Here is a 24645-nt window from a genome sequence, read left to right as displayed (position 1 = left end):
TGTTCTGAGATGATTGGGGTGGATGGCCTGCGATAGCTCATTATCGTCCAAGCACATGATGAGGAATAGAATCTGCAACTTGCTTGCCGCTTCAGTCATGTTTTGTCCCTGCTGGTCTGTGACTTCGAACTCTCTGCAAGGTTGGCCAATGGACTGGCGAGACTGTGCCGTTGCTGTCTTCTTACATATGACATGCAATGTCGACCCGGGAGCAAAGAATACACCAACCTGGTGCAAAGTACGTCCCTTGAGTAAACCTTAGACATGTGCTCCCCTCTCCATGACCACCAATAGCACAAGGAGGCTGTCACGCTGTCGAACACTTTGCCTTGCTCATGAGTGATTGTTCAAGATGGTATGTTGGAAAGGTGGGAGACCCCGCAGTTGCAGACGAAAGGCTTCCTTCGTTTTAGGCGGTCATTTTAAAGGGACTAGACCCAGGCCCTGTTGTACTGGCACTTATTGGAGGGGAGAAATGGCGCTGCCTGCATGCTCCGCCCCTGCACGTTCAACAGCCCCATCCAAAAACTTCCTTGTTGTCCTACTCCTACGTCCGTGCCTACCTATGATCTCCAGAATCATCGTATGACTGGTTATCTTGGCCGTGCCATTTAGTGACCCATTGCTTGGGAAGAAGCATCTCTATCCGATAAGCATCCAAGGCGCCTTTAACCCTCCCTTCCTCCCTACTCACCGAGCCACCTGCTGTCTCCGCTGCTGGAACCGTGCTCTCGTGCTCAGTTTCCACATCAGAAAATCTACCATCAGGGTCGCCTTTGATCTTCAGGTCCCGGCTCACATGTCACAATAGCAATACTATCTCCAGCCCAGCATGGCTCCTTTTCTCCGCTGCATATTAATCTTTTCAGCTCTTATCACTGCCACCATTTCCGTTCCTACTAGCGAGTCTTTCTCTCATACCTCCCCGCAGAACAAACTCACCCTCACACCCCGAGAAAGACCGAGAGGGTCCTTTCGCAGACTTCGAGACGCTATCATCGAACGAATATGGTCCATTCCGAGTCGATATTCCTACAAGCCCTCATCCATAGCCGGAGCAGCAAGGGCTCCAGACAACTTTCGCGCTCGCTATGGCGGTGACGTTGTCCTCCGCTTCCAAATCAAGACAGAAGATGAGGCGAGGGCGATTTCAGAAGCAGCAGACATCTTATACTTGGACATCTGGGAAGCAACCAACGAATGGGTTGATATACGTGTAGCAAAGGAAGTGGTTCCCTCTTTTGTTGGCCTTCTACCGTCCTCCTTGCACGATTCCTACGTGCCATTGATGCACGATCTTGCGCGTGCCGTCTACGATACCTACCCTGCATCGCCTCTTGCCAACGAGAAAATTTCGGGCTTCACGACCCCACATGACTGGAGGACAAAGGGGAACACGCCGCATGATCTATTTTTCCAAGACTATCAACCGCTGTCGGTGCTATATCCCTGGCTACGGCTGCTTGCCTCGCTCTTCCCTACGCACGCTTCGCTGATGAGTGTTGGTCAATCGGCAGAGGGTCGCGACATCCCTGCCTTGCGCATCGGAGCGCAGCTCGTTGGTAGCTCGACAGACTCGCATGACACGAAGCAGACACTGCTAATAGTGGGCGGGAGCCATGCTCGCGAATGGATCTCAGTCTCGACAGTGGCATACATCGCCTACAGCCTTGTCACGCGTTATGGGCATGATCAGTTTCCGGAAGTCACGAAGATTTTGAACCATTTCGACTTGATTTTCGTTCCCGTGCTGAACCCTGATGGATATGAGTATACCTGGACGTCCGACAGACTGTGGCGCAAGAATAGACAAGCTACGTCTATTCCATTCTGCCCTGGTATCGACCTCGACCGTGCCTTTCAATTCGGATGGGACGGCTACGGGAACACAGATAACGCCTGTAGTGACGATTATGCCGGGCCCGGACCGTTGGCTGCAGTTGAAGCGCAAATATTGACAGAGTGGGCTCAAAACTTGACGGCTAACAATAACGTCACATTTATGTCGTATCTAGACTTCCACTCCTACTCTCAGGAAGTGCTCTACCCTTACAGCTACACTTGCGATACAGAGCCACCAAACCTCGAAGACCTCGAAGAGGTTGCCATTGGGATCGCGAAATCTTTCCGATTGACCAACGGGCATCATTATGGAGTCGAAAGCGCGTGCCAAGGTAGCATGGTCTTCCAGGACCGAGCGAACACACCACGAGTCCAGATAGAGCCACAAGGTGGCTCAGCGTTGGATTTCTTCTACCATGATCTTGATGTCAAGCTTGCATTCCAAATCAAGCTGAGAGACACCGGAACATATGGATTTTTGCTGCCGAGATCTCACATTCTTCCCACGGGTCAAGAAGCTTACGAGGGGGTGGTTGGTCTAGGACGATGGATGTTGGGCAACCACGGCATTGAGCGAGTTGATGATTTGCATTCCGTTTGGGGGAGCGAAGAATTGACGGACCATCACAATGCAGAGATCTCTGAAGAACACGGAGTACCAGTCACAAATGAGGAAGAGGATGACGAACTGGGCGAGAATGATTTTGAACTAAGACGACGGCGGCGTCGGTAATACTGCTATTACGAGCGTGGGCAGTGAATTTGAGGGCGTTTTTGGAGGCATCGTGGGCGGGGGTGGATCCATCCCGATTGACGTTTTCCATGACATGGCATGAAGCCTTGGATGTACAAATACTGGTCATCTTCAGAGGCACTTGCTCCTGGGGTACACGAGCAAAGTACTCGGTATTAGCCCCTGGACGACGTTCTATATCCTCGCCGTATAAAAGTTGAACAAGGACTTTGTGGTGAAATATAGTGCACGAAGTGGCGTGGATCGTCAGAGCCACAATATCGACTCGTTGCTCTCTCTGGTTGGGACTGGACAAGAGATGAAAGGACGAAAATCGTGACCAGCAACGGGCACCATGAAGCCTATTATTCGTAATACGAGGAGGCACCCAGCAAGGGCTAGAAGCAAGGCCCTCGGCATGCAAGGTCAAATTGAGGTTCCTTTTTTCCCTCAGTGGCTGAATCCCCGGTAAATTGAGATGTCGCAAGGAGGGCCGGCGGTTACCCAGAGACGTCAATTTGACAAATGAATAGGGGGTACAAACAAAGCCAGCAGGGAGCGAGGGCTGCTTCTTCAGTTTTGTTGTTGTGAACTTGTCACTTTGTTGTTCCCCATATACACCTTTTGACGGAAGTAGATGCCACAAAGTATGAGTACCGAGTACTCCTGCTAGGTACTGAGAGTACGAGGTACGGTACAGTGTGAGCTGAAAGTGAAAGTCAAAGAGGTACCAAGAACAGAGGTTGGCTGAAGGAAGAGCGGTTTTAGTGGCTCTCCACCTCCACTCAGGGTCCGAGACTCGACAAGTGGCGACATGCAGTTGGCCCGTGAATCCCTAATGGCCCTGGGGAGCCTGGATTGCCGGGGTGCCTTGGCCCCCCTGGTCCGTGATCCCCCAACTAGGCTGCTTGAGGCATGAGCTGACGAACAACGGCCAATCGCCATGCCGAGCCATCGGACTTGCCATGCGTTGTCTATTCTCTTTTGAGTTTCTTCCAATTTGACTGCCACACTGCGCTGGGCAACACGATTCGCTACTGCATGGCCTTTACCTTGTTTCGCTCTGTTTTGATCTATCAACCTGCCCTTTGTACCCTTTTCTGTCCAATCCTTCATGCAGCCCGCCCGCTTCCAGAAATACCCACAAGTCCATCGAATGTCCGTTCCATTACCTTTTGTGCCCCAGCCTCTTCGCTTGACCCAAATTGACACCTCCGATCAACAACCGGCTCTCGATTCGAGCGGGCCCGTTCTCTCGCTTGCTGAGCAAGGGACTCGGAAATAATAGAGATATGGTCATGGACATTGGACTAGAGGTGGACAAGATCGAACCGGGCGGGATTTCATCTGTCAAAGTTCCCAGGCTGCATGATGACAGCCGCATCTTTCAGACATCATATCATGTTGCTGGCAAAACTCTTATAATCTGCATTGGTCCACCAATGTAATAGTTCCCTCGCCCTCTCACCCTCTCACGCTCGTGCTGCAATCTTCTACCCTGTTGCACATCCGAACCACTCATTTGCTCTCATTCCATTGCCAGTCGTTGCTGGCCGAAACACCACTCACTTCCACCTCAGTAACCGCCGGACCCTGAATTGCTCCTGCTCTCCTGCAATCACCATCACCAAGCGCCTGACAAGACTCGACCTTGTACCTTCTTCATCTCTTCTAATTGGACTCAATTCCACGTCGACGTCGCTCGTCTTTGCTCGTCCAATCCTCAAACACGCGCGGTCCATTTCCATCTCGGCCGTCACTCAGTTTCAGCGCTCTCAAACGAGGATCCCCCTCCTTGGCCCCCATCATGCTACCATCACAGACACTGCCGCACATGCTGCACAAGCTGATTTGAGGCCAACCTCAGTTTCACCCTCTGTGCAGGAATAGTGTCCAATCTGGTACTTGCGGAACTTCCCCTCCCGTGGCGTCACCTTCAGGGCCTGGATTCGACTATATTTTGTGCAGCAACGCACATCTAAACACGGACTCAACCAGGAGACGTTGTGTTGTCTTCCCAGTAGCCTGTGGCCTTACATATCAGGCTGTCCAAATATTGTTCTTCTCTCTGTCGGCTGCATTGTTTGATTCTTTTTCCTTTTGTTTCCTTTGTGGTTCTGCCTCCTGTGATACCCAGTACTTTCCTGCTGGACAGAGAGTCTTGTTCGATTACCTTGGGACTGGTGTTGTTTGTGGCCTTCATCTTAAAAATAAAAGCATTCTGGTTCTTATATTTGACCTTTCCCTGATACCTTGAGAGATGGCTCCGACTACGCTCGTGACTTTTCTTGTGTATGTTGAGTCCTGTCCTTCTCTGAATCAAGCTGATGATTATTACAGCCGCAGTCCGCCTTCCACCAGATCGGTTCACCTCTACGGTTCTTGGGATAATTTCAAGACTGCTTATCCTATGCAAAGGGATGCACGCACGGGCCCGGAGCACTGGACAGGTTGCCATAGCTTCTCCAACATCATCTGTGATGGTGACGCAACAGTCAATGGGACACCCAGACAAGGGGGACTCATGATGGGCGGAACGTACTGGTATTACGTGTGTTTGACCTTCCTTCGCTCTACCCCATTGCTGTGCTTACGGGTCCCTCGCAGTACAAATTGGACGACGAAATCGAGTTTCACAACTCGGCAGAACCGTCAACCACTTCCTGTCCTATGCTTCCGGGCCAGCTGGTCAACGTCTTGAATGTTCCCTTCGCACTCACCAGCAGCAGCCGCTCCCGCAACGACAGTGTGAGCTCCATGAGCTCCGACCATCGCACCATGAACCCTACAGACAAGTTTCTGAACCCTCGACCAGTGCCAGCAAAGCCATCCCTACCCCGCCTGAGGACGTCTCCAACCTTGCCGCAACAGTCGTGGTCTTCCTCCAGCTCTCCCGCGAGTGCATCGTCCCTCCCTAGCAGAAGAGGAAGGTCGACATCCACCACCGCATCTTCTCAACCTGGTGGGGCCAATAGCCACAGAGTTGTCCGAATGAAGCCGTCAGTTGAGGTACCTTCGAGGTCGACATCTCGAGGGAGTAACCGCTCGGTTGGTATCATCGGTGCGTTCCGAGCTCTGACATCGCCACGTCTAGCGAGCCCTGGGGCTACAATGGATCGAGGTCGGTGCCTCTTAGAGGATTCAGCATCAAGAGGTCATTCACAGGGCGTGTCAGAACGCAGCATCACCCCCAAGAGGACTGTACTCGAGACACCTGCTTCGATTGCCGAGGTGGAGGATAGCACAATATCTGAGCCTACAGGAGAGCTTGCCCTACGTCGGCCAATCAACGGGCCTGACCCTTTTGGGCACCTGCCGATTTCGTCCTTTGCATATCATCGGCGCCAGCGATCTTTATCGCGTGAACCTTCGCCACTCCGTAGTTCGCTGCAACCAGACATCTCGTCTAACCTAGGGACGTCAGATGAGTCCACTGCACAGTACCAACCTCTGTCGACCTTAAAGGAGGTTGCTTCAGCAGCCAATACCCCTGTTTGGCCTCTCACTGCGGTGAAAGTCGAGGGCGAAAAGGAGGCCAGTGACATGCGAGCGCCTCTAGATCTGGAGAAACGTCTACCAACTTTACCGAATACACCATCCTCAGCATATCCCCCCAGTGTTGTGGATGAACCCTCTACCAACGAGGAGTCAGATGGCACTGAAAACCTTCGCAGTCATTTCTCCTGCACTACCATCGAGACAGAACCGTACACGGATCGCTTCTTTCACGGCCGAAGCCGCTTCTCGGATTGGACGGACGGGACCACCAAATTTTCACCCCAATCGGAGCTAGGCTCGAGCATTCTTGATTTCGAGCCTATAAGTCCACTACCAGACGCAGCACTCGACTTCCTAAATGACAATCCAAACACTATCGAGGGCCAAACCAACAAGGATTGTTCGGGCACAACCACCTCCAATGCCTCCAAACCAGAGGGGCTACCCTTGGCCCTCAGTTTTTCAACTATCAGCTCAGTTGCTTCCTCAACTGTTCCATGCTCTTACGTGAACCCTGGCAGCGCCAATGATTCCCATTTTTCCTGGACCAGCTTTCAGCACTATAGCCTGCCCTCCGAGGATATCGGGTCTGGACCCATGCAAAAACCCGCATCGATTGCCAAGCATGTGTCACCTTTGGTTGTGGACGAAAACCACCGCGCCGATGTATATCAGCCTCAAGTATCGAGCTATGACGACTCAACAATTCCTCATTCCACCAGTATGCAAGAACTTCTTGCTGAATTGAGCTATCTGGGCGGAATGATTCAACAGCATTAACATGTGGAATATAATTTGCTACGTCCCTCGCTCGCAACCTTGATCGATATACTCGTCGGAGTTCTCTCCTTTTCTACATGTTGAGATGTGCAAATATTCGGCTGGTTAGATCCACGGGGATCTAGCTTCATTTTCAGTTACTCAATGTTATGGTGTTCACAGCAGGATCCTCGTTTGAGCGAAGTTTTCCGGGTTGAGGAAAGGATAGAAGTCGATGTACTAATGAATGGGACAATGGTGGCTTAAAAGTGACGAATCGGTTGAGAAATTTTCTCTTGTCGAGGGAGGGGGGACTTCTCCTCTGGGGATACCTCGCTTAGACCCTAAAAGTTGAAAAAGAAAAGGGATGAGCAAGTGGCAGAGCCTCTTTCGTTCAGCCTCGCCTCCAATCAACGAGGCTGCGTTATAAGGCTTGGCGGAATTTCTTCCCGACAACCTAGACATAGACTACCAGTAATTACCTAGGTACCTCTGTACAAACGTCTGTAAGGACACAGACTCATGCATGATGATGATTATAACTTAATGACTAGATGACTTCATGCCTAGCACGAATTTCACCTTTGGATTCTCTCTATCCTTCGCGGTTCGCTTTCCTTGACGCGTGCATCATCAATCGGGCCTGGACACGCGTCGCTGAGAGGAGTTGGGCTCCATTGAGCAGCACCACATAATCCTAGCCAGTTCTCATATTCACTCTACGCTGCAGATACTGGAACGGAACGATGATCATGAGAGTCTTCGATTGAACAAAGATCCGCTGATCCTCAATTCTGCTTTTCCTCCAGTCGCGCATCACTTACCTCGTGGATGCCTGCCCCAGTCCAATACCTCAGCCGCACCACCCTGTAGCATTGCGAATCTGCCTCAACAATGCATCAAATATCGAAGCGCATGTTTACCGACCCTTTCGTCCCTCCCCTTTTCGCGTACTGTCCGACCCTAGACCTTGTCGCGACGGTCACGGGCAAAGGGAGTGTGGATGTTTGGAGGTTGAATGGGCAGAGAGTCTTTGGTCTCAACTTTCCCAGAGATGAGGAGGAGGAGAAGGATGTTGACATGATCGGGGACGCCGCCGCAGAGAAGGGCATTGGAGGAAACGTAAGGGCTCTGGCGTGGAGGAGGGATGGTAAGTGATTTTTTTACGCCTATGTTCTCCTCTTCGTTCCCATCACACGGCCGATCAGACGATGCCAGAGGCCAGGACTGAGAGATATGGTGCTCCTTGAGCTTGGATCATTGGCCTGGAAAGAAATAAGGAGCTAATTTTTACGTCCCAACCACGGGGATGCACGTACAGGCCAAATACTCGCGATTGCCTGCACGGATGGCAGCTTTACACTCATAAATACTTTGACGGGCAAAATTGCTCATCGAATACCCAGTCAGGCCCAGAAAGCGATATCTTCTGTATCATCACCACTACCGATACAGACACAGGCACGAACACGGAGTTCTAGGGTCTCCTCTGTCACTACTTCTCAGACCACACCTTCGCGGCCAAACGTCACAACCATCTCCTGGACAACACACTTCGTCGATCCCTCCCCCACCACCGTCCGCTCCCGTCTCGATGCGCCACATTCGAGTGTCTCCCTCGATCAGATTCTCGGCCTCCGTGCTGACGTGGACAGACTTCTTCAATTGAAAGCCGACTTGCCCCGTGAGATAAGCAGTATTGACGTGGAGGCATCCCTACCAAGGCTTGCGACGTTGCCCCCTACAGGCGTCGGTGCGGATGATGATGTGTTTAGTTCTCGGAGCAGTGTGGATGTTCTGTTTCATGGAGGCGGCAATAACGGCTCTACCGGGTCTGGTGGTGTCGACGCCCTGCTAGCGGGATTAAGCGACGAAGACGGCGGGTGCATGGTTCAGCTGAGAGTTTTTGACTCCTTTGATATAGGAACTATCGATCTGAAGGGGATTCTACCTCCAGGGCATGCAACTGGAAGAGCGTCAAGGGTGCTGAAAATGGAAAGTCATCCCTTCCTTTCAACAGTTTTCCTTGTCATCGAACAGACGCCAAAAGAGGGAGCCGCTTCGTCGCTACATTTACTCAGCCTTGACTTGAGCTTCATACCTCAAACTGGACGTAACTTGCCGCTTGTAGCAAGGAAAGTCTCACAACTAGGCTACTTGCTCCGATACATCTCGCAGGTCCGGACGCAATTGGTCGCCGAACTCAAAGCTGCATTTGACTTACCGGGCAGATTTCTCCGCAATATCAACGAATCTCTCGCAGAAGGAGATGAGAATGCGGACTTTGTCTTTGCGGTCCATCATCTCGCCGTTACAGGCATCTGTGATCCTATACTGAGGGAGTGGTTGGTTGACCAGGTTGGAGATAGGGGTTTAAAGCGGTGGGAGAACGCTGTAGGGGATTGTCTTGAAGTTGTGAGGAGGATGACAAGTGAATGTCTCCTTCCTGCCGTGGAAAGAAGTCTGGCTGTGTTGTCAAGACTCGACGGCCTTGCCAGGTTTGGACCCACCAGCTCTAAGCTTGGACTAGACGAAAAGAACGTGAAGAGGGTGACGGAGACCTTTGACGCTCTGGGTATCCTCGGTGAAGACCTCTTGCTTGATGTCATTGCAGAAACAAGAGAGTTTACGACGTTCATCAGATGGTTGAAATGGGAGCGCGATGTTGAGGCGCTGGAGGAAGACAGTGACAAGACGGAAGAATTGAGAGAGCTGTGGACAGGAGAGGGGGAGTTGAGGCTGGTATTAGACTATGTGGGAGGCGCGATGAACGAAAGTCGACTGAAGAAATATCTTTTGGACGAGACCAAGGGGCAACCAACTGCGTTGCCCACATCCTTTGATGACGATTCGGATCTAGGATTCTATGCCGAGTTCACGAAACGCCGGACCAGCGGGAATAGAGACAAGAGGATGCCTACTCTGGGAGAACTGGTCGACAGACTGCAGAGGCAGTGTGAGGTGGTGTTTGAGCGGATCGCAGAGACATTCAGGAAGAGCATCCTCACGAGCTATCTGCAAGAGCTGCCTAGTGAGTGTGTTGGCGGGAATATGGACGTCAGAGTCATCCCCAGCGACAGCGACCCCAACCTGTACAGGCTCTTTATGATATCCACGGATCGCCAAGAGAAAGCCCTTCTCCGACATGTCGTGGTAGAGCTGCGACAAGGAGCTGGTAAGGGTGTCAAGAACACAATGAAGTCGAAGTCGATCGCGATCCCCGAGGTGCAGGAGGTCCTTGATGCGAAATTTGTCGACGACGAAGCACTTCTAGTTCTTGCCCGGACGGCCTCTGATGTCAACCTGTTCTGGAAAGACATCACTATTGACGGTGAAGGACCCTGGGATGTCCGGCACGTTTTCCAGCGAGGGAGAATCGACGGTGTGATGAAGCCCGTCAGGCTTGATGTGAATGGGAGGGTTGGAAGGAGAGTGGTCACTGTCCTCGACGAAAGTGGGATGGGACTAGTGGTCTTGGACTTGGACGCCGACGACAGTGCTCCTGACGCCACTGATGAAGAAGACGAGCTCATGACGGAGTGACGACATAAAGTTTCACGGGTGTCGAGAGGGTGCGGGCTTCCCCAGGCATGAGGCTGCGGTCGAGGCGGAGGCTGTGATAGAACCGGGCCACGCGATGCCTGGCTTGTTTGACCCAGACGAGTGTCTGTTCCTAGATGATCGAGTACATTAGTATCAGTAGCAAAAACGCAGTCACTCGTAGGTAATTCTGTACCACCACGCTTAAACTACAGACATTGTACTGGTGGTGCAGGGGTTGTAAGAGATGGGACGAGGCTGATCAAGGCTGGCAGAATGGCAGCATTAGGAACGCAGAGCCCCTGAGTGGCGCCATCTAGCGTTGGCAGGTTGGCAGGTCGAAGCCACTGGGAGCGTCCAAGCGCAGGCGGGCGGCCGCCACAATAATGTAATGTAACACCCTAAGGACTTTCTGGGGTGCGAGGTGCCCAGCTGATGCAATGCGGGCGTCAGTCGAGGCAGCGCATAGTCCATAGCGATAGGGTATGAACTTGGGAGGTATGTAGCGAGCCAGCTGTTTGGCAGATCCGCAAATTTGACCACTCAGTTCGGCCCTGCAGCTTGGGTGCAGCCTTTGACCTGGACTACGTAAACGATCAGGTTAAGTAGCCTGGTAGCCCAGTTAGCGCGAGCCTGACCGCAGTCTATCAACAAATCCATCCCACTTGCAGTTGCCCTCTAGCAAAACACACACCAAACCCGCAGCCCTGCACACACAATCTCAAACCACCTTGTCCTTCTCTCTCTCATCTTGACCCCATTCCGTCGCCCGTTCGACTCGCCAGTATCTACAGGTCGTTCTCTCCTTGAATTCCAGGCCTGTGTCATTCTTCCACTTTGACATACTTCTTTGCCTGCTATTCAAGTTAGAGCCCGGAATTCCTCGTTTTGTCCGCCTTCTGCCTCCTAGACCGCTGCTCGGTCCAGCCATCATGGACGTCAGAGCGGTCCTAGAGAACACTTTCTCTCCCGGTAGGATTATCTCCTACGTCTCTCGCTTGCGGCATGGCACTGATCTCTCCTAGATGCCACGATCCGTGGCGGTGCTGAAGAACAGCTCAGACAAGCCCGCGAAGGAAATTTTGTATGTCCCATCCCTATCCCGCACACCAGCGTTATAAAGGTCCCAACTGACCGTCGGATGCCAAATATAGTCCGAATACCTGTCTATCCTCTCCAGAGAACTTGCCAATGATCAAGCCAGTCCTGCCGTCCGACAAGCCGCCGGTCTCGCCCTGAAAAACGCCTTCTCCTACCGTGACGTGACCAGATTAAGAGAGGTACAGGCAAGATGGTTGCAGGGTGTTGACCCTCAAATCAAGGCCCAGGTCAAGGAGTTGGCCGTCAAAACCCTCACCTCTACTCCTCAAGCCGCCAATTCGGCTGCTCAATTGATTGCGACCATTGCCGCAATTGAACTCCCGCGCAGCGAGTGGCCTGACCTGTTACCGGCCCTTGTCCACAACGTTGGTGCTGGTGACGACAAACTCAAACAGTCCAGTCTCACGACCATCGGCTTCATTTGTGAATCGGACGATGCCGAGCTCAGAGAGTCCCTGGTTGGATATTCCAACGCAATATTGACCGCCGTTGTTCAGGGAGCGCGGAAAGAGGAGGAGAACCAGGATGTTCGACTATCGGCCTTGTCAGCGCTCAGTGATGCTACCGAATTCATCCGCAGCAATTTTGAGAACGAAGGCGAGAGAAACTACATCATGCAAGTCGTGTGCGAGGCTACACAATCCCCTGACACTCGGGTTCAGGCGGCTGCTTTTGGTTGTCTGAATCGTATCATGGGCATTTATTATGATAAGATGAGATTCTACATGGAAAAGGCCTTGTTCGGTCTGACCATCGGCGGCATGAAGAACGATGAAGAGGATGTGGCAAAATTGGCTATTGAATTCTGGTGCACCGTCTGCGAAGAGGAGATCAGCATCGAAGATGATAACCAGCAGGCACAACAGGAAGGATCCACCGAGCTGCGGCCCTACTTTAACTTCGCCAGAGTCGCCGCACGCGAGGTTGTCCCAGTCCTGCTTCAGTTGATGACCAAGGTCTCCGAGGACGATGCCGACGATGAATACAACGTCGCCCGCGCTGCTTATCAATGTCTCCAACTCTACGCACAGACAATAGGTGGTGAATTGGTCCCGGTGGTTCTTCAATTTGTCGAGGCGAACCTACGCAGCGATGACTGGACCAAGAGAGATGCTGCCGTCTCATCATTCGGAGCAATCATGGACGGTCCTGACATTAAAACACTCGATCCTCTGGTTAAACAAGCTCTCCCCGTCTTGATCGGAATGATGCAAGACCCAGTTGTTCAAGTTCAAGACTCTGCGGCATTTGCCCTGAGCAGGATCTGCGACTACTGCTCCGAGTGTATCGATCCGTCAACACATTTGCAGCCTCTTATGTCGGCCCTTTTTGCCGGACTGATGAGCAATCCCAAGATTGCCGCATCCTGCTGTTTGGCTCTTCTCAATCTCACCGAGCGATTTGTTGGTGAGGACGGTGCATCCTCAAATGCTCTGACACCGCATTTCCAAGACAGTGTGACTTCTCTGCTGGCTGTAACCGAGAAGGAAGGTGGTAACAACCAACTTCGCACGGCTGCGTATGAAGTGCTTGGTGGCTTCGTCACAAATGCCGCTCACGACAGCTTGCAGATCGTCGCTGAACTGTCTAACGTCATCATCCAGCGTCTTGAGAGCACAATTCCCATGCAGAAGCAGATTGTCAGTATTGACGATAAGATTACTCTAGAGGAGTTGCAAGTCAGCCTTAGCAGCGTTCTGCTCGCCATTGTCCAACGACTCGAACAGAACATTGGACCACAGGCTGATCGGATCATGCAAATCAGTTTGGAGCTTCTTAACGTCACTGGCACGACCAGCGTCCCCGAAGTCATTTTCCAGATTGTCAGTGGATTGGCAAATGCATTGGCTGGCGATTTCCTAAAGTACATGGACTCATTCGTTCCATATCTCTACAATGCTTTAGGGAATCAGGATGCTCCGGACATGTGTTCCCTGGCTATTGGGCTTGTCAGCGACATTGTTCGTGCCCTGGAGGACAAGGCGCGGCCGTACTGCGATACATTTATGAACTACTTACTCAACGATCTCAGGGTTTGTCTTCTCCCAACCCTCACTCATCCGTCTTCATGCAACTAACAATTCCCTCTAGTCCGACAAGCTCTCCAACTCACTGAAGCCGCCCATTTTGGAGACCTTTGGTGATATCGCTACCAGCATTGGTGTACATTTCGAAACATACGTCACTGTGGTAGCCGGGGTTCTCCAGCAAGCCAATAATGTTTCTGTTGCGAGCGATGTCTCATTCGATATGCTGGACTATATCGTTTCTCTCCGCTCAGGTATTGCTGATGCATGGTCAGGCCTGATCCTGGCCTTCAAGGGCACTGAAAAAGGTATGATATCTTCCAATGTAAATGTTCCGACGCTAACTAGGTGACAGCTGCCCTCCTGCAAACTTATGTGCAGCCTATCTTCGAGTTTTTGCAGACCGTCTCCCAGGACATGAACCATAACGAGGGTCTACTCAGAGCTTGCATGGGCATTATCGCGTATGTGCTGTTCCGGACTCCTCCTGCTCTTTCTGACAGTTTCCAGTGACCTCAGCGAGACCTTCCCCGACGGATCGCTTTCAGAGTACTATCGACAAGACTGGGTTACCAAGCTCATCAAAGAAACGCGAACAACTCGAGAGTTCTCGCCACGGACCATCAACGCAGCACGTTGGGCAAGAGAACAAGTCAAACGACAGACTCAACATCAAGGTACCATCATGAATGCGTCATGAACCTGATGTCGAGAATATGTCCTATCCCCAACATCATTATTCACCTCCCCGGCACCATCACCGCCACCCCGAATCACCCTTGCCCATTCGCACCCCAGCACCAGCCCCAGCACCGCACATTGAACCCCCCTGTCAGAGCGCTGATCACCGTTATGTGAAGGTCATTTCTCATCGCAAGCCAGTACCATAGTGGGACGACTGGAAAACGATGGCGAACATGACCTGTTGCAAAACGGAGAGAATGGTCACGTGGACAAGCGTCAACACTCGATTGACACCCGCACCCATCACCGCCATCCGCGGCCGATCCTCGATCCTTCAGCCTTCTCGTGTCTCGATCCCGATGTCGATGTCGATCTCGATTTGGACTCTGAGGACGACCTACCCTTGACTGGCGCGTCAGACCACAACCCGTCACCAGGCGTTTCGCTCTCTTCCCAGTCACGCATGATGTTCCTAGAACGATATTACGTTGGAACGATGTCTGTTGACGGCTTTCCCAACCACGACTGCATCGAATCTCGAAATGGAAATGGCAATGAAACAGTGGCTCCATTTGGTCACGACTACTATGGACACGTCGATCCGCCATAGCACCGAGCCTTTAGCAGCCAAACGTCTACCGGACGAAAATCGCCGGTTTGACAAAGGGACCTGCAACGGATGGAAATTCTGCGGTTTGGGTTCACGCATCGAAAGACAGAAAAGACACTCAGACACAGGACAGGATGATTACATCTGGCGATCGTTCGGAACAGATAAACAAGACAGCCCCATGATACCCCTTATGCCCCATATTCCCTCCTTCGCTTCTTCCCTCTTTCCCCTTCTTTGCACCGCTTCATTCTACATTCGGCATCGGTTTTCTGCTGGACTCAAGTTGAGACTCGACAACAGTGTGCTGCGAGACTCAGGGAGGGTGGAGGCCTGAGCCATTGTTTGCGCGGCCTGTGTCGTCGTGTCGTCGTATCAAAGTATCAAATTGAGGCACCGATATTCTACTGGAAGGCATGTCCTCATTGTGATATGACCACTTTCGGGCCACACTTTGTGGTCACGAGTGATGTGGGAGTGGAGGTTCCTCAGGCATAGAGCTAGATAGCAATCCCAATTAGATGGCATACGTTTGATGTGTCTCGGCTCTTGGTCGAGTCTAGCAAACGAGGTGACAGGACAGTACATTGAGAGATTATCGATGACTGCTTGTTCGACGTACAAAGGGCCCGTAGTACTTGATGCGAGAAGAACAGGAAAACGACGGCCAGTAGCAACCTCAATCCCTCCCTCTACTTTCTGTACGTTCCTTGGCTTCAGTGATTGTCTCGATGTCGACAACGACTTTGCGTTTCGCGAACTGTCCACCCAGAACACATGTACCTAGTGTGTCTAGGTAGGACATATGCTGCCCTTGGACCCCCTAAGTCCATACATAAATATCTCGTCCTTCCCACGTTCCTCTCTCTCTCTCTCTGTGTGTGCCCCTCCACCGTCTTGCTCCAGTCTACTGCGAAGAAATAGGAGGCTGCTGCTGTCTTTTTGCGAAAAGCTCTCGCGCGCCCTTCCACCACAGGCCGGTCTGCAGGTCCAAGGTCTGCTCGATGAGGAAGCGCTGGCTCTCGTCGGCGTAATCCGGAGGTTTACGGTAAAAGAGCCTGTCGACGACGCACTCGACGCTCTGGCCCGTCTTGACTTGGCCGTCGACCCCTTCGGACTTGCCGTCCCCCTCGACCCGGCCGGTCTCGGAGATGAGCTCGACAAAGGCCCGCACCATGGTGCTCACGGGCGTGATGTACTCCCTGGGCCAGCCGGCGGTGACGCTCGCCGGCGACAGGCCCGTCTCCACGTACGCCGGGTTGATGCAGTTGACGGCGATGTTGTCCGTCTCGTACAGCAGGCGGCCCACGGCCCGCGTCAGCCCCAGCACCGCGTGCTTGGTCGCGCAGTACTCGGGCGCCACGGAGAAGGGGTACAGTCCCGCGCACGACGACGTGATGACCATCTTGGGGTTGTATCCCGCCGCGGCGACTGCGGATTGGGACAACGACGAGGTTTTGAGCAGACCCCGCGCCGTGCGCCGGCTGTAGTGGATGAAGAGCTTGAGGCCGTAAAACACCCCGATCTGGTTCACCTGCGTGCACAGCATGGGCGGCTTCGAGGGCTCGTCGGCCTCGTAGTCCGCCGCCGCCGGGTTCGCCAGCGCGATGTGCTCCTTCTCGGCGACGCCGGCGTTCGCGGCCAGAAAGTCAATGCGTCCGCCCGACCAGGCAAACGCCTCGCGGAACAGCGCCGCCTGCGACTCCCACGACCCGACGTCGGTGGCCACGAAGACGTGTCTGATGCTGTCACCACCGAGGTCCCCCGCGATCGCTGGGTACGCGTCCGCCCGGATGTCGGCAATCACCACGCGCCAGTCGGGCTGCGAGAGGAGGTGCTTCACCAGTCCGAGACCGATGCCGCTGCAGCCGCCTGTTGGGGGGGAAGAGTTAGATCTCTGCGTTTGGGAAGAACTCGGTGCGGTTCTTCTCTTTGGATGGACGGATGGTGAAGTGCAATGAAAGGGGGGGGGTCAAAAGGAGCTATGTATGTATGTATGGTTTTGGTGATGGTGGTGAAGATGAAGGGGGATGGGGGAAGAGAGGTGAGATATGTAATGTACGTACCAGTGACTATCGCGGTCTTCATAGTCGTCGTTGTCATTGCGCTCCCTATCTTTCCTTCCGCCCTTTTGTGGACGCTCAAGGGGACCGGGACCGGGATGGTACTGTTGATCGCCACGAAGCGGCTTGATGCTCAATTCAGAGATGGATGTATACACACCACCCGTATATGGTATGCAATGGCTAGAATATATATTCAGACAACAAAAGAAAAGAAGAGGACAGACTCGAGTTTTGAGTTTATATTCTCGAGGAAGAAACAGCATATGCTTTTTCGTCGTACAACATTGAACTGAATTGACTGACTACCTAGTAGCTGACTGATTGACTGATTTGAATGACTGACTGACTGAATGCGTGATGGCCTGATGGGCGCTAGGATTTATGTATTGACTCCGTCATGTATAAGAAAATCCCGCCCCCAATGTGGCACGCTCGCCAGGACTGGCACACACGGGCTTGGGTACATCTCTTATTACCTACATACCGAGGTGTCTTGGGCAAGTCCCTGGGTAATTCACCACCGTGGAGGGTTTGTCGTGGGGAGGGGAGGAGGTGGTGGTGGTGGTATCTGGACTTCTGACACAGGAATGTCGAGTCGTAACCAGAAAATGGATCCTCCCCCGTTCAGCCCGTTGGTGTGCCCCCTTTTCGCTCAGTCTCGGGTGTGATTGACTGAATCCCCGCAGAAATACTTGGTGCCCCAGTCTTGACCCGATTTGGAAGGCATACGAGTATGAGGATTTCCCGGGAGGAGTGTAGATGTAATCTTCCTCGGATCCACGCTTGTAACTTGCGTGCTCTATCGGGTCATTGCAGATCCAACGAACCAGTCAACGACGTTTTGGCTTGGTTGTATTCGACTGTGGTTGTGGTCCCCCAACAAGGTCCTTTGTCTTCGTGATGGAGCATGCCCGCACTGCAGAGGTTATTCCGTGTCATGAAGCTCTCGATTGCTCGTTGTTGAGTCCCTCGTAGATGGAAGGCATCTGTAGAGAGAGAAGGTCTCGTTGCTGGGCACGATTGGAATGGCATTCAGACCTTGGGCCTCTGGCCATGCACAGCCCAAAGAGGAGCAATAGTTTCCACCGCTCTCTCCACGACGGCCTTGATCCGATCTCGTAGGACGGCATTAGCGCATTCCACGTCCAGATTCTCCAGCCATAACCTTGCCACATGTTTGTCGAACCGGATTTCCAGTCCTGGTACGGGAATCCCGACTGCGGCCAGCCTTGCGCGCTCTTCGGCTTCAGCACGTTCAAGATCAGCTTCCTCATCTGAATCATCCGCCGCCTCCTCCTCGTCGTTCTCCTCTTTTTTGACCCCTTCGATTCCACCAGACACTTGGGTTTTGCGGTCTGGTGGGTGAACTGTGCGCGGTTTGTTTATCGGGGTGATGTTATCACCGAACTGTTCTTCCAGGAACATACATAGTCTCGAGAACCGATCCTGGGGAGAGAGCTTGATCAGTTCGTTGGTCAGTGGCTTGACGCCATTGTCATGCTCGTGGCCATGGTGTGAATGAGCCGACCTGCTCGATGAGTATTTGACGGCTGCCGGACTGCTCTCCACAGTCATTAGTACAGCCATGACTGCGTCTGCAATACCATCGTTCATGGTGTTGCCTTCCCATTCCAGTTCGACCTGCTTCTCCCGTCCCGACCACTTGAGCGTGACGCACCCCATGATGAGGAACGTTCGCGGTGGCTCCGCGACAATTTCCTCGTCGGCTTCTTCTTCGGCTTTCATCCCGTTTTCTCCATTCATCTTATCGCTCTCGACCTTGACAGGATGCCCATTTACTTCGGCCTTGATGTGACCGACCTCCTCAATGCTCCCAAAAGTGCCTTCCAGAGCCCATTTAATGAGCTCCACGCCAGCTGCAGCCAGAGTGATGTGTTGCCGGCACAGAATAGTCGTGGTGGTGAGGCCGGCGTATTCGCGAAGATCCTCCGGCGCCATCAAGCTGAGCTTGAAGCCGTTCTGTACCAGAACTCCACTGACCACTCTCGTATCATCCTCTTCGGCAGATGCAGGAGGAGGAATCTGTGCCAGTTTTCCCACCACTTTGGCCACTTTGTCCTTTCTGAAGGGAATTTTGATTTCTGCGCCATTTTCTGGGCTGTACACTTTTGTTTGTTGTGCGTTCGGATTGCTTGTCAATCGGCGCGAGTTCAGATCCAGGAGCCTCGATCTGAGTCGTGCCGCTTGGGAACGTTCTCCGTGGACTAGAATAACGTGGGGTGCAGCGACTTGCTCAATGAATTCTACATTCTCAACTCCGGTAACGTGGGCTGCGAACTGGAATTCCTCCACCGAACACCGTCGGGGGATCATCACAGCGGCATCGTCGTCTTTGTTTCTGCGACCCATGGTGTTGCCCAGGCCTGTATTGCCCCCGCTCATGATGGCGGGGATCATCTCTGGCTCTGACAGAATAGTCCGGCCCATGGTGCCTTCGATATTGTAACCTGTCATTATGACTCCATTGCGTTGATCGGGTGCCCATCTTTCGAGCAAGATGCGGGACATGCCCGATTGCATCATGCCAGGCGATGCCAACATTACACATCCTCCCACATCGTCAAATCGGTCTAGGTTTCGCAGGCTTCGCACAAACCGGAAGTCCCAGGGGCCTGCACTGACGCCTTTCGCGTTGCCAGCTGCTTCAGCTTCGGCCATTCTCTCTCGAAAGATGCGTTTGATGTTGTCATTCATGGCGTTGATATACGTCTGGTACACCACCATGCATTTTCGTGCCGTATTGCCGGTGTAATAGATGGGAAACTTCTGGAGTTCCGGGTGCCGTTGCCAGTAGTCCTCGAGGATGAGCAGCAACTCTTGTGCTCGACCGAGCGCAAAAACTGGCATCAAAACTTTCCCACCACGGCCCAAGATGTTGGAGACAGACTTCAGGAGAGCAGTCTCCCGCTCTGCGCGGGGAGGTGCGTTTGAAATGCCAAATGTAGACTCGGTGATGAGGACATCTATCTTGCCCACACTCGAGGAGTTTGGAACCTCGGCAGCCACAAGATGTCGGTCCTGCTCTCGAGAGTAGTCCCCGGTAAAGAAGATGTTGAGTCCAGCGATATTGATCAAAAACATAGCAGCCCCAAGGACGTGCCCGGCCGGATACGGTGTTATCCGAATGCCCGAAACGGTATGCGTCGTGTAGAAGTCGATCGTCTCAATTTGAGGAAGAGTAGAGATGTGGTCAGCTTCGGTGTACAGCGAGGTCCTTTGATCCGAAGTAGATGTTGTATTGCTCACTCGGACAGAGTCCTGGATCAGCCATTTGTAGATTGCCTTGGTTGGATGTGTCATGAATACGCGCCCTTTGAAGTCCGTTTTGGCGAGGACATAAGGCAGTGCGGCTGCGTGGTCCAGATGGAAACTGCACGAGATCACAGTTAGCATCCAACTCTGAGCAGTCTGAACAAAGGCCCTGGGGGCCGAGCAGATAAACGACTGGGATGAGGCCAGAAACGGAGGACAAGAGGGAGGAACGAGGATCATAGGTGAACAAGATTGTATTGGTGTCTGCCTATAGGTACAAGATCTCTTCGAGCATGACCGTCGAACCCAGCTGCTTCCAGATGCAGCGTGCCTCATGAATGTCGAGCAAGAAAATCCCATTTGTTTTCTGCCCAACCTGCTCAAATTCATTCTCCAAAGCAATGCGATCAGAAAAGGAGAGGTTCACCTACTGGCTGATTAACAGGATGTCCACAGTGCTTAGATCGAAGTCGTCAAAATAGGGCATGGCCGACATCCCTTCCCGACCTGTGTGCATGCCAGCATCGAGCTACACGCTTGTCAGACTTTGTTTGATCCAGTTGTGTCTCGAGCACCTCACCATGACAGTCTTGCCCTTGTATTGTAGGATATGACACGATCGACCAACTTCTTGACAACCACCTAACCCAATAAACACAAGCTCATCCGAAGGGTCTACTGGTTCATCATCTTCCACGGCAGTCATGGCCGCAGCCTTTCTTTTCGTAGCCATGCTTCTCACGGAGAAATCGTAGGAGGCAGGATCGGAGACTGGGAGAGATCGAGGGATGGGTGGGATAGAATGAGAGGTGCACGCATAGAACAAATCCCCTAGATCAGGGCATTCGTTATGTCGCCGAAATAGAGTTCTTAACGTCGCGGATGCTGCTCGCCATTCATTGCCAGACGCGTTTGATTGACTTGATAAAAATGTAGTTTTGGATAAACAGCGGACCAAAGTCAACAGGAAGTTGGGGTGGAGGAACAGGCAGATCACGTGACTGAGTGCGGCCTTGGGACTCTGGGTCACTTCTCTGAGTAGGCTGCCCTTACCCGCGGTTTACGCTTTTGACCATCATCGCATCACTCAACCACACCACTCATCCTACAATTCTATTCCTGACACGTTCCTCTTGCGTATCAGCAGAACTTTGGATGTCAGCAAAGTGGAATCAGGCATGCTTGGCACAAGAAGGAGGCCGAGCGTGAGTCGACGCTCACTCGGATTCAAGACCCAGGCTCGGAGAGAAAGAGACAGACGTTGAGGTTCTGAGGGTTTGAGGTGGAATTGAAGGCAGACTCTCGATCACGATGGCTCACTCGCCGCCGGCGCCATCGCGACCTCCGCTCCCGCAGACACAGACGTCCTTTTCGCGCAACTTCAGCCCTGCAAATGGCAGACCCAGCCCGCTTGGCCCTCAGTCACCTCCATTAGCCATGAACTACTCCTCACCTTCGCCTCAAGCGTTCTCACCCCAGCAATATTTTCAACCGCCAGCCGCGAAGAGACCTAGACTGTCACCCGATGTCCAGTCCCCTTCTGCTCCCCAAAGCTATCCTCCCACCCCCACCGCGCAGCCAACCACTCCAGGTGGAAATGCTCCCGTTAATGGTTCAGCTGGGCCGCCCCCGGGGCAAGGACTGATGCCTCCCCCTCAACGTCCTGACAAAGCTGAAGACCGCAACTACGAGGATATTCTAGTTGGAACTGGGATAAATATTGAAGAGGAGGCCAGGATGCTCGTTCAGAACGACTACTTTGGCACTTCAACTCCCCAGACGGCTACTTCTGGCAGTTTTGAGTATCAAAACAATTCATTTCCCCCACCGGGATCCAGCGGAGGCGTAAGTGCCTCGCAACAAGACCAAGCAGAGGATACTACCCGGGAACACCAACCGTCAGAAGAAGAGACGAAAGAGAGGGATGAAGCTCGCGCCGACTGGGAGGCGTCTAGATACAGCCAGCATCCACTCTGGGACATGTTTTTGTTGGGGGGAGCCCTCAATGAAAAGATTCGAAACATCAGCATCACCGAACATCTGGTTGATCCACAGTCTGGAGTTCTAGTCAATACTCAAAAACATATGCCTCCTCCTACGGTACGAGTCAATGGGCTGGAAGGCGCCTCGCGCATTATCGACAAGGGGCAAGCGATTCTCGACACTGGACAGAAGGGCGAGCGGCTTTCAGACATCATGAAGGTCATCAGTTTGGCAACACGAGCTCGAATGACTGGTTTGCTGAGCACCTCTTCAAGACTCTCTCAAGAACGTCGGCAGCATTCTGCTGGAAAGGTACCGGAGGACTGGCAAGATATCGCAGTTCAGGCCAAGCCTGCAGCAGATGTCCCTGATGGAGCCACCAGCCCAGCAGGTAGCTCCAGTCTGAAGCGTAGGGTTTTGGATTCCCCACTCCTTTCTTCTGGCGCTGACGAGAAACTAGGCACGCATTCCCAAACAGGTAGCGAGTCATCGGTACGCCCTGAGCAGGTTCCTGGACCTATGCGTCTAATATCTACGTTCGAAAAAGTTTCACAGGCGGAGAGAGCTGCAGAGGAAGCACGACGGCAAAAGAGAGTCAAACGAAAAGCCGCCAAAAGAGAAGAAGCAGGCCCAACGGCGACCGGGCCCGATGCGACGCCTGAGGCTGTCACTGTTGCCAACCTGGACGCAGAGAAAAAGACAACAAAGAAGGAGAGGAAACTGGCAGAGAGCAAATTCTCCGAACAGCAACAGCACAAGTCTGCTAACGAGGCAGCACGAATGGCCGTCGCGGGATTATTTGGCAGTCGCCTGGGCGGCAAGAAGTCGAGAACGTATGACTGGATGAATGCTGGTAAAGCAGGAGCAAGTCCTGCGGCGACTCCAGGCAGACCAACAGCGTCAGGTGCTCCGTCGACAGCAGGGACACCGGCCCCTGATCGAGCTCGGACCGCTCCGAGGGAGAAGCAGTTTGGTCAGTGGGACGAAGACAGGGACGTGAAGATTCAGGCCCGAGATGTCTTGCTCGTGCTGGAAAGTGACGCCCGTGCCTCACGTTCGTATGTGAGAGGACTTAGCCTCCCCGAGAAAACTGATTCTTGATATGTGCATTTCTAGATTTTGCAAGCGCTGCTCCAGGGAGAGATTTTGCGGTGCACCTTTCATCGGTGGGGGCGACAGGGGAAGCTTACTGTAAGATAATGGGAATTCCATAAAACACACACGAAAACGACCAGGATGCCAAATTGAGGTTTCTAGAGAGCAGAACCGGACAGCGCATTGATTGGGGAATAGCACGCAGATTGACAGTGGTGGCTTGTCTTGCCCATGAAAGGGAGATCAACGTATCTGGCTTCTATCTTCAGCAAAGTCGCCCTTGGTCACGTCAGGCTGAGTTGAGTTTTGAATTGTCTAATCTAGACTAGTGCAATGTGGATTCTTCAAAGGGTCGCCAACCGACCAACCGGGGAGGCAAATCCATCCATCCATCCATTGGTCTTTGTTCGGGCGAAACGAGTTCCTGCTTCAACCACGCACCACACGCGCTCCGTTCGCTCCATTCGGGTCCTGTCGCATGTCGTGATCGCCGTGGCACGGCAATTTGAGGTGGCGGAAACTGGTCATCCCTCCAATTTTTCCCCGACACCGGTTGTGAGGAGGGCGCATGCCTGGCCAGGGCAGCCGAACGGATCAATCCTCAATCCTCTCACCTCTGTCGATTTTGTGAAAGACACAAGTAAGAGGTGCTTCATCTCGGTACAGTAAAAGTATATCCGAAAACTGCCACGCTGTGCAGGGTACGATTGCCGTGGTGTGACGAGGAGGCGCCATTGGAAAGACCCCCATACCTCAGGTCACCCACCTATTTGCCGCACAGCTCGAGGGCTTCATAAGCGACAAAGACTAGTAGGTAAAGGCGCGTGGATGCAAAGCCTGGGGGACATCCTCACCAATCCTGGGGCTGAGTGAAAAAATAGACGCCATGACAAGTGCAATGGCTCAACTCGATCCAGTGTCAAAGTCCAAAGTAGCCTATAGCGACATACATAGTAAGAAGAGAAGATACTCAGCATTCCTACTTTTGTGATGTGTTGCACTCAGTAATAGATTAATAGCCACGTTCAGGGTCTGGCTAGTGCATCCTGCAGAGGACGTTGGTGGGCGGTGCCGTGCGTTGTTCTGGTTAAGATCACAGCCCTGAGGTGCCCGGGTGTTGGGGCTTTGGAATGGGTGGTATCATTCACCGGTGGACAGTGGCCACTGATGATTCGGCCGGCTAACTAGACGCAGTTCTCCATGTCGATGCCCAGAAACAGAATTGAACCCTTTCGTGTGTGCTCGCCCTGCAACCTGAAGTGCGCTACGACTGGCCTAGCTTAAGCCTGGCTAATGGCAAACTGGATCACTGGGCAGCCGTCAAAGTGCAAACCTCACTTCACCTCAGTCGACATCATCGTCGTCCTCTACCCTCTGGTTTTCTCTCAACCCGACTGACATCAATTTTATTCTTCGTCATTTACCTAAGTCCGT

The 24645-nt window shown here is 52.8% G+C and overlaps 7 protein-coding genes across 7 annotated transcripts; 5 read left to right on the top strand and 2 right to left on the bottom strand.

The window, feature by feature from the left end:
• Positions 1-832: 832 nt before the first annotated feature.
• On the top strand, positions 833-2575 carry AYO20_01743 (hypothetical protein; the record flags this gene model as incomplete). Its single annotated transcript, XM_022640049.1, has 1 exon — positions 833-2575. One exon carries the CDS (start codon positions 833-835, stop codon positions 2573-2575), a length of 1743 nt encoding a protein of 580 aa, XP_022504004.1.
• Positions 2576-4835: 2260 nt separating this feature from the next.
• On the top strand, positions 4836-6853 carry AYO20_01742 (hypothetical protein; the record flags this gene model as incomplete). The annotated part of the gene is made up of 3 exons (XM_022640048.1): positions 4836-4867; positions 4916-5126; positions 5183-6853. 3 exons carry the CDS (start codon positions 4836-4838, stop codon positions 6851-6853), a joined length of 1914 nt encoding a protein of 637 aa, XP_022504003.1.
• Positions 6854-7726: 873 nt separating this feature from the next.
• Positions 7727-10375, top strand: AYO20_01741 (hypothetical protein; the record flags this gene model as incomplete). Its single annotated transcript, XM_022640047.1, has 2 exons — positions 7727-7954; positions 8339-10375. The coding sequence occupies 2 exons, from the start codon at positions 7727-7729 to the stop codon at positions 10373-10375; spliced, it is 2265 nt and encodes a 754-aa protein (XP_022504002.1).
• Positions 10376-11304: 929 nt separating this feature from the next.
• Positions 11305-14794, top strand: AYO20_01740 (hypothetical protein; the record flags this gene model as incomplete). Its single annotated transcript, XM_022640046.1, has 7 exons — positions 11305-11344; positions 11398-11456; positions 11527-13506; positions 13565-13808; positions 13856-13964; positions 14011-14177; positions 14361-14794. The coding sequence occupies 7 exons, from the start codon at positions 11305-11307 to the stop codon at positions 14792-14794; spliced, it is 3033 nt and encodes a 1010-aa protein (XP_022504001.1).
• A 907-nt stretch (positions 14795-15701) lies between these two features.
• AYO20_01739 (hypothetical protein) lies at positions 15702-16897 on the bottom strand (the record flags this gene model as incomplete). The annotated part of the gene is made up of 2 exons (XM_022640045.1): positions 15702-16666; positions 16861-16897. 2 exons carry the CDS (start codon positions 16895-16897, stop codon positions 15702-15704), a joined length of 1002 nt encoding a protein of 333 aa, XP_022504000.1.
• A 995-nt stretch (positions 16898-17892) lies between these two features.
• On the bottom strand, positions 17893-20866 carry AYO20_01738 (hypothetical protein; the record flags this gene model as incomplete). Its single annotated transcript, XM_022640044.1, has 3 exons — positions 17893-20251; positions 20565-20662; positions 20714-20866. 3 exons carry the CDS (start codon positions 20864-20866, stop codon positions 17893-17895), a joined length of 2610 nt encoding a protein of 869 aa, XP_022503999.1.
• A 578-nt stretch (positions 20867-21444) lies between these two features.
• On the top strand, positions 21445-23217 carry AYO20_01737 (hypothetical protein; the record flags this gene model as incomplete). Its single annotated transcript, XM_022640043.1, has 1 exon — positions 21445-23217. One exon carries the CDS (start codon positions 21445-21447, stop codon positions 23215-23217), a length of 1773 nt encoding a protein of 590 aa, XP_022503998.1.
• Positions 23218-24645: the final 1428 nt, after the last annotated feature.

This window comes from Fonsecaea nubica (assembly GCF_001646965.1).
Source record: "Fonsecaea nubica strain CBS 269.64 chromosome Unknown Scaff7, whole genome shotgun sequence".
Classification (NCBI taxonomy): Eukaryota; Fungi; Ascomycota; class Eurotiomycetes; order Chaetothyriales; family Herpotrichiellaceae; genus Fonsecaea; species Fonsecaea nubica.
This window is presented reverse-complemented; position numbering and strand designations above follow the sequence as displayed.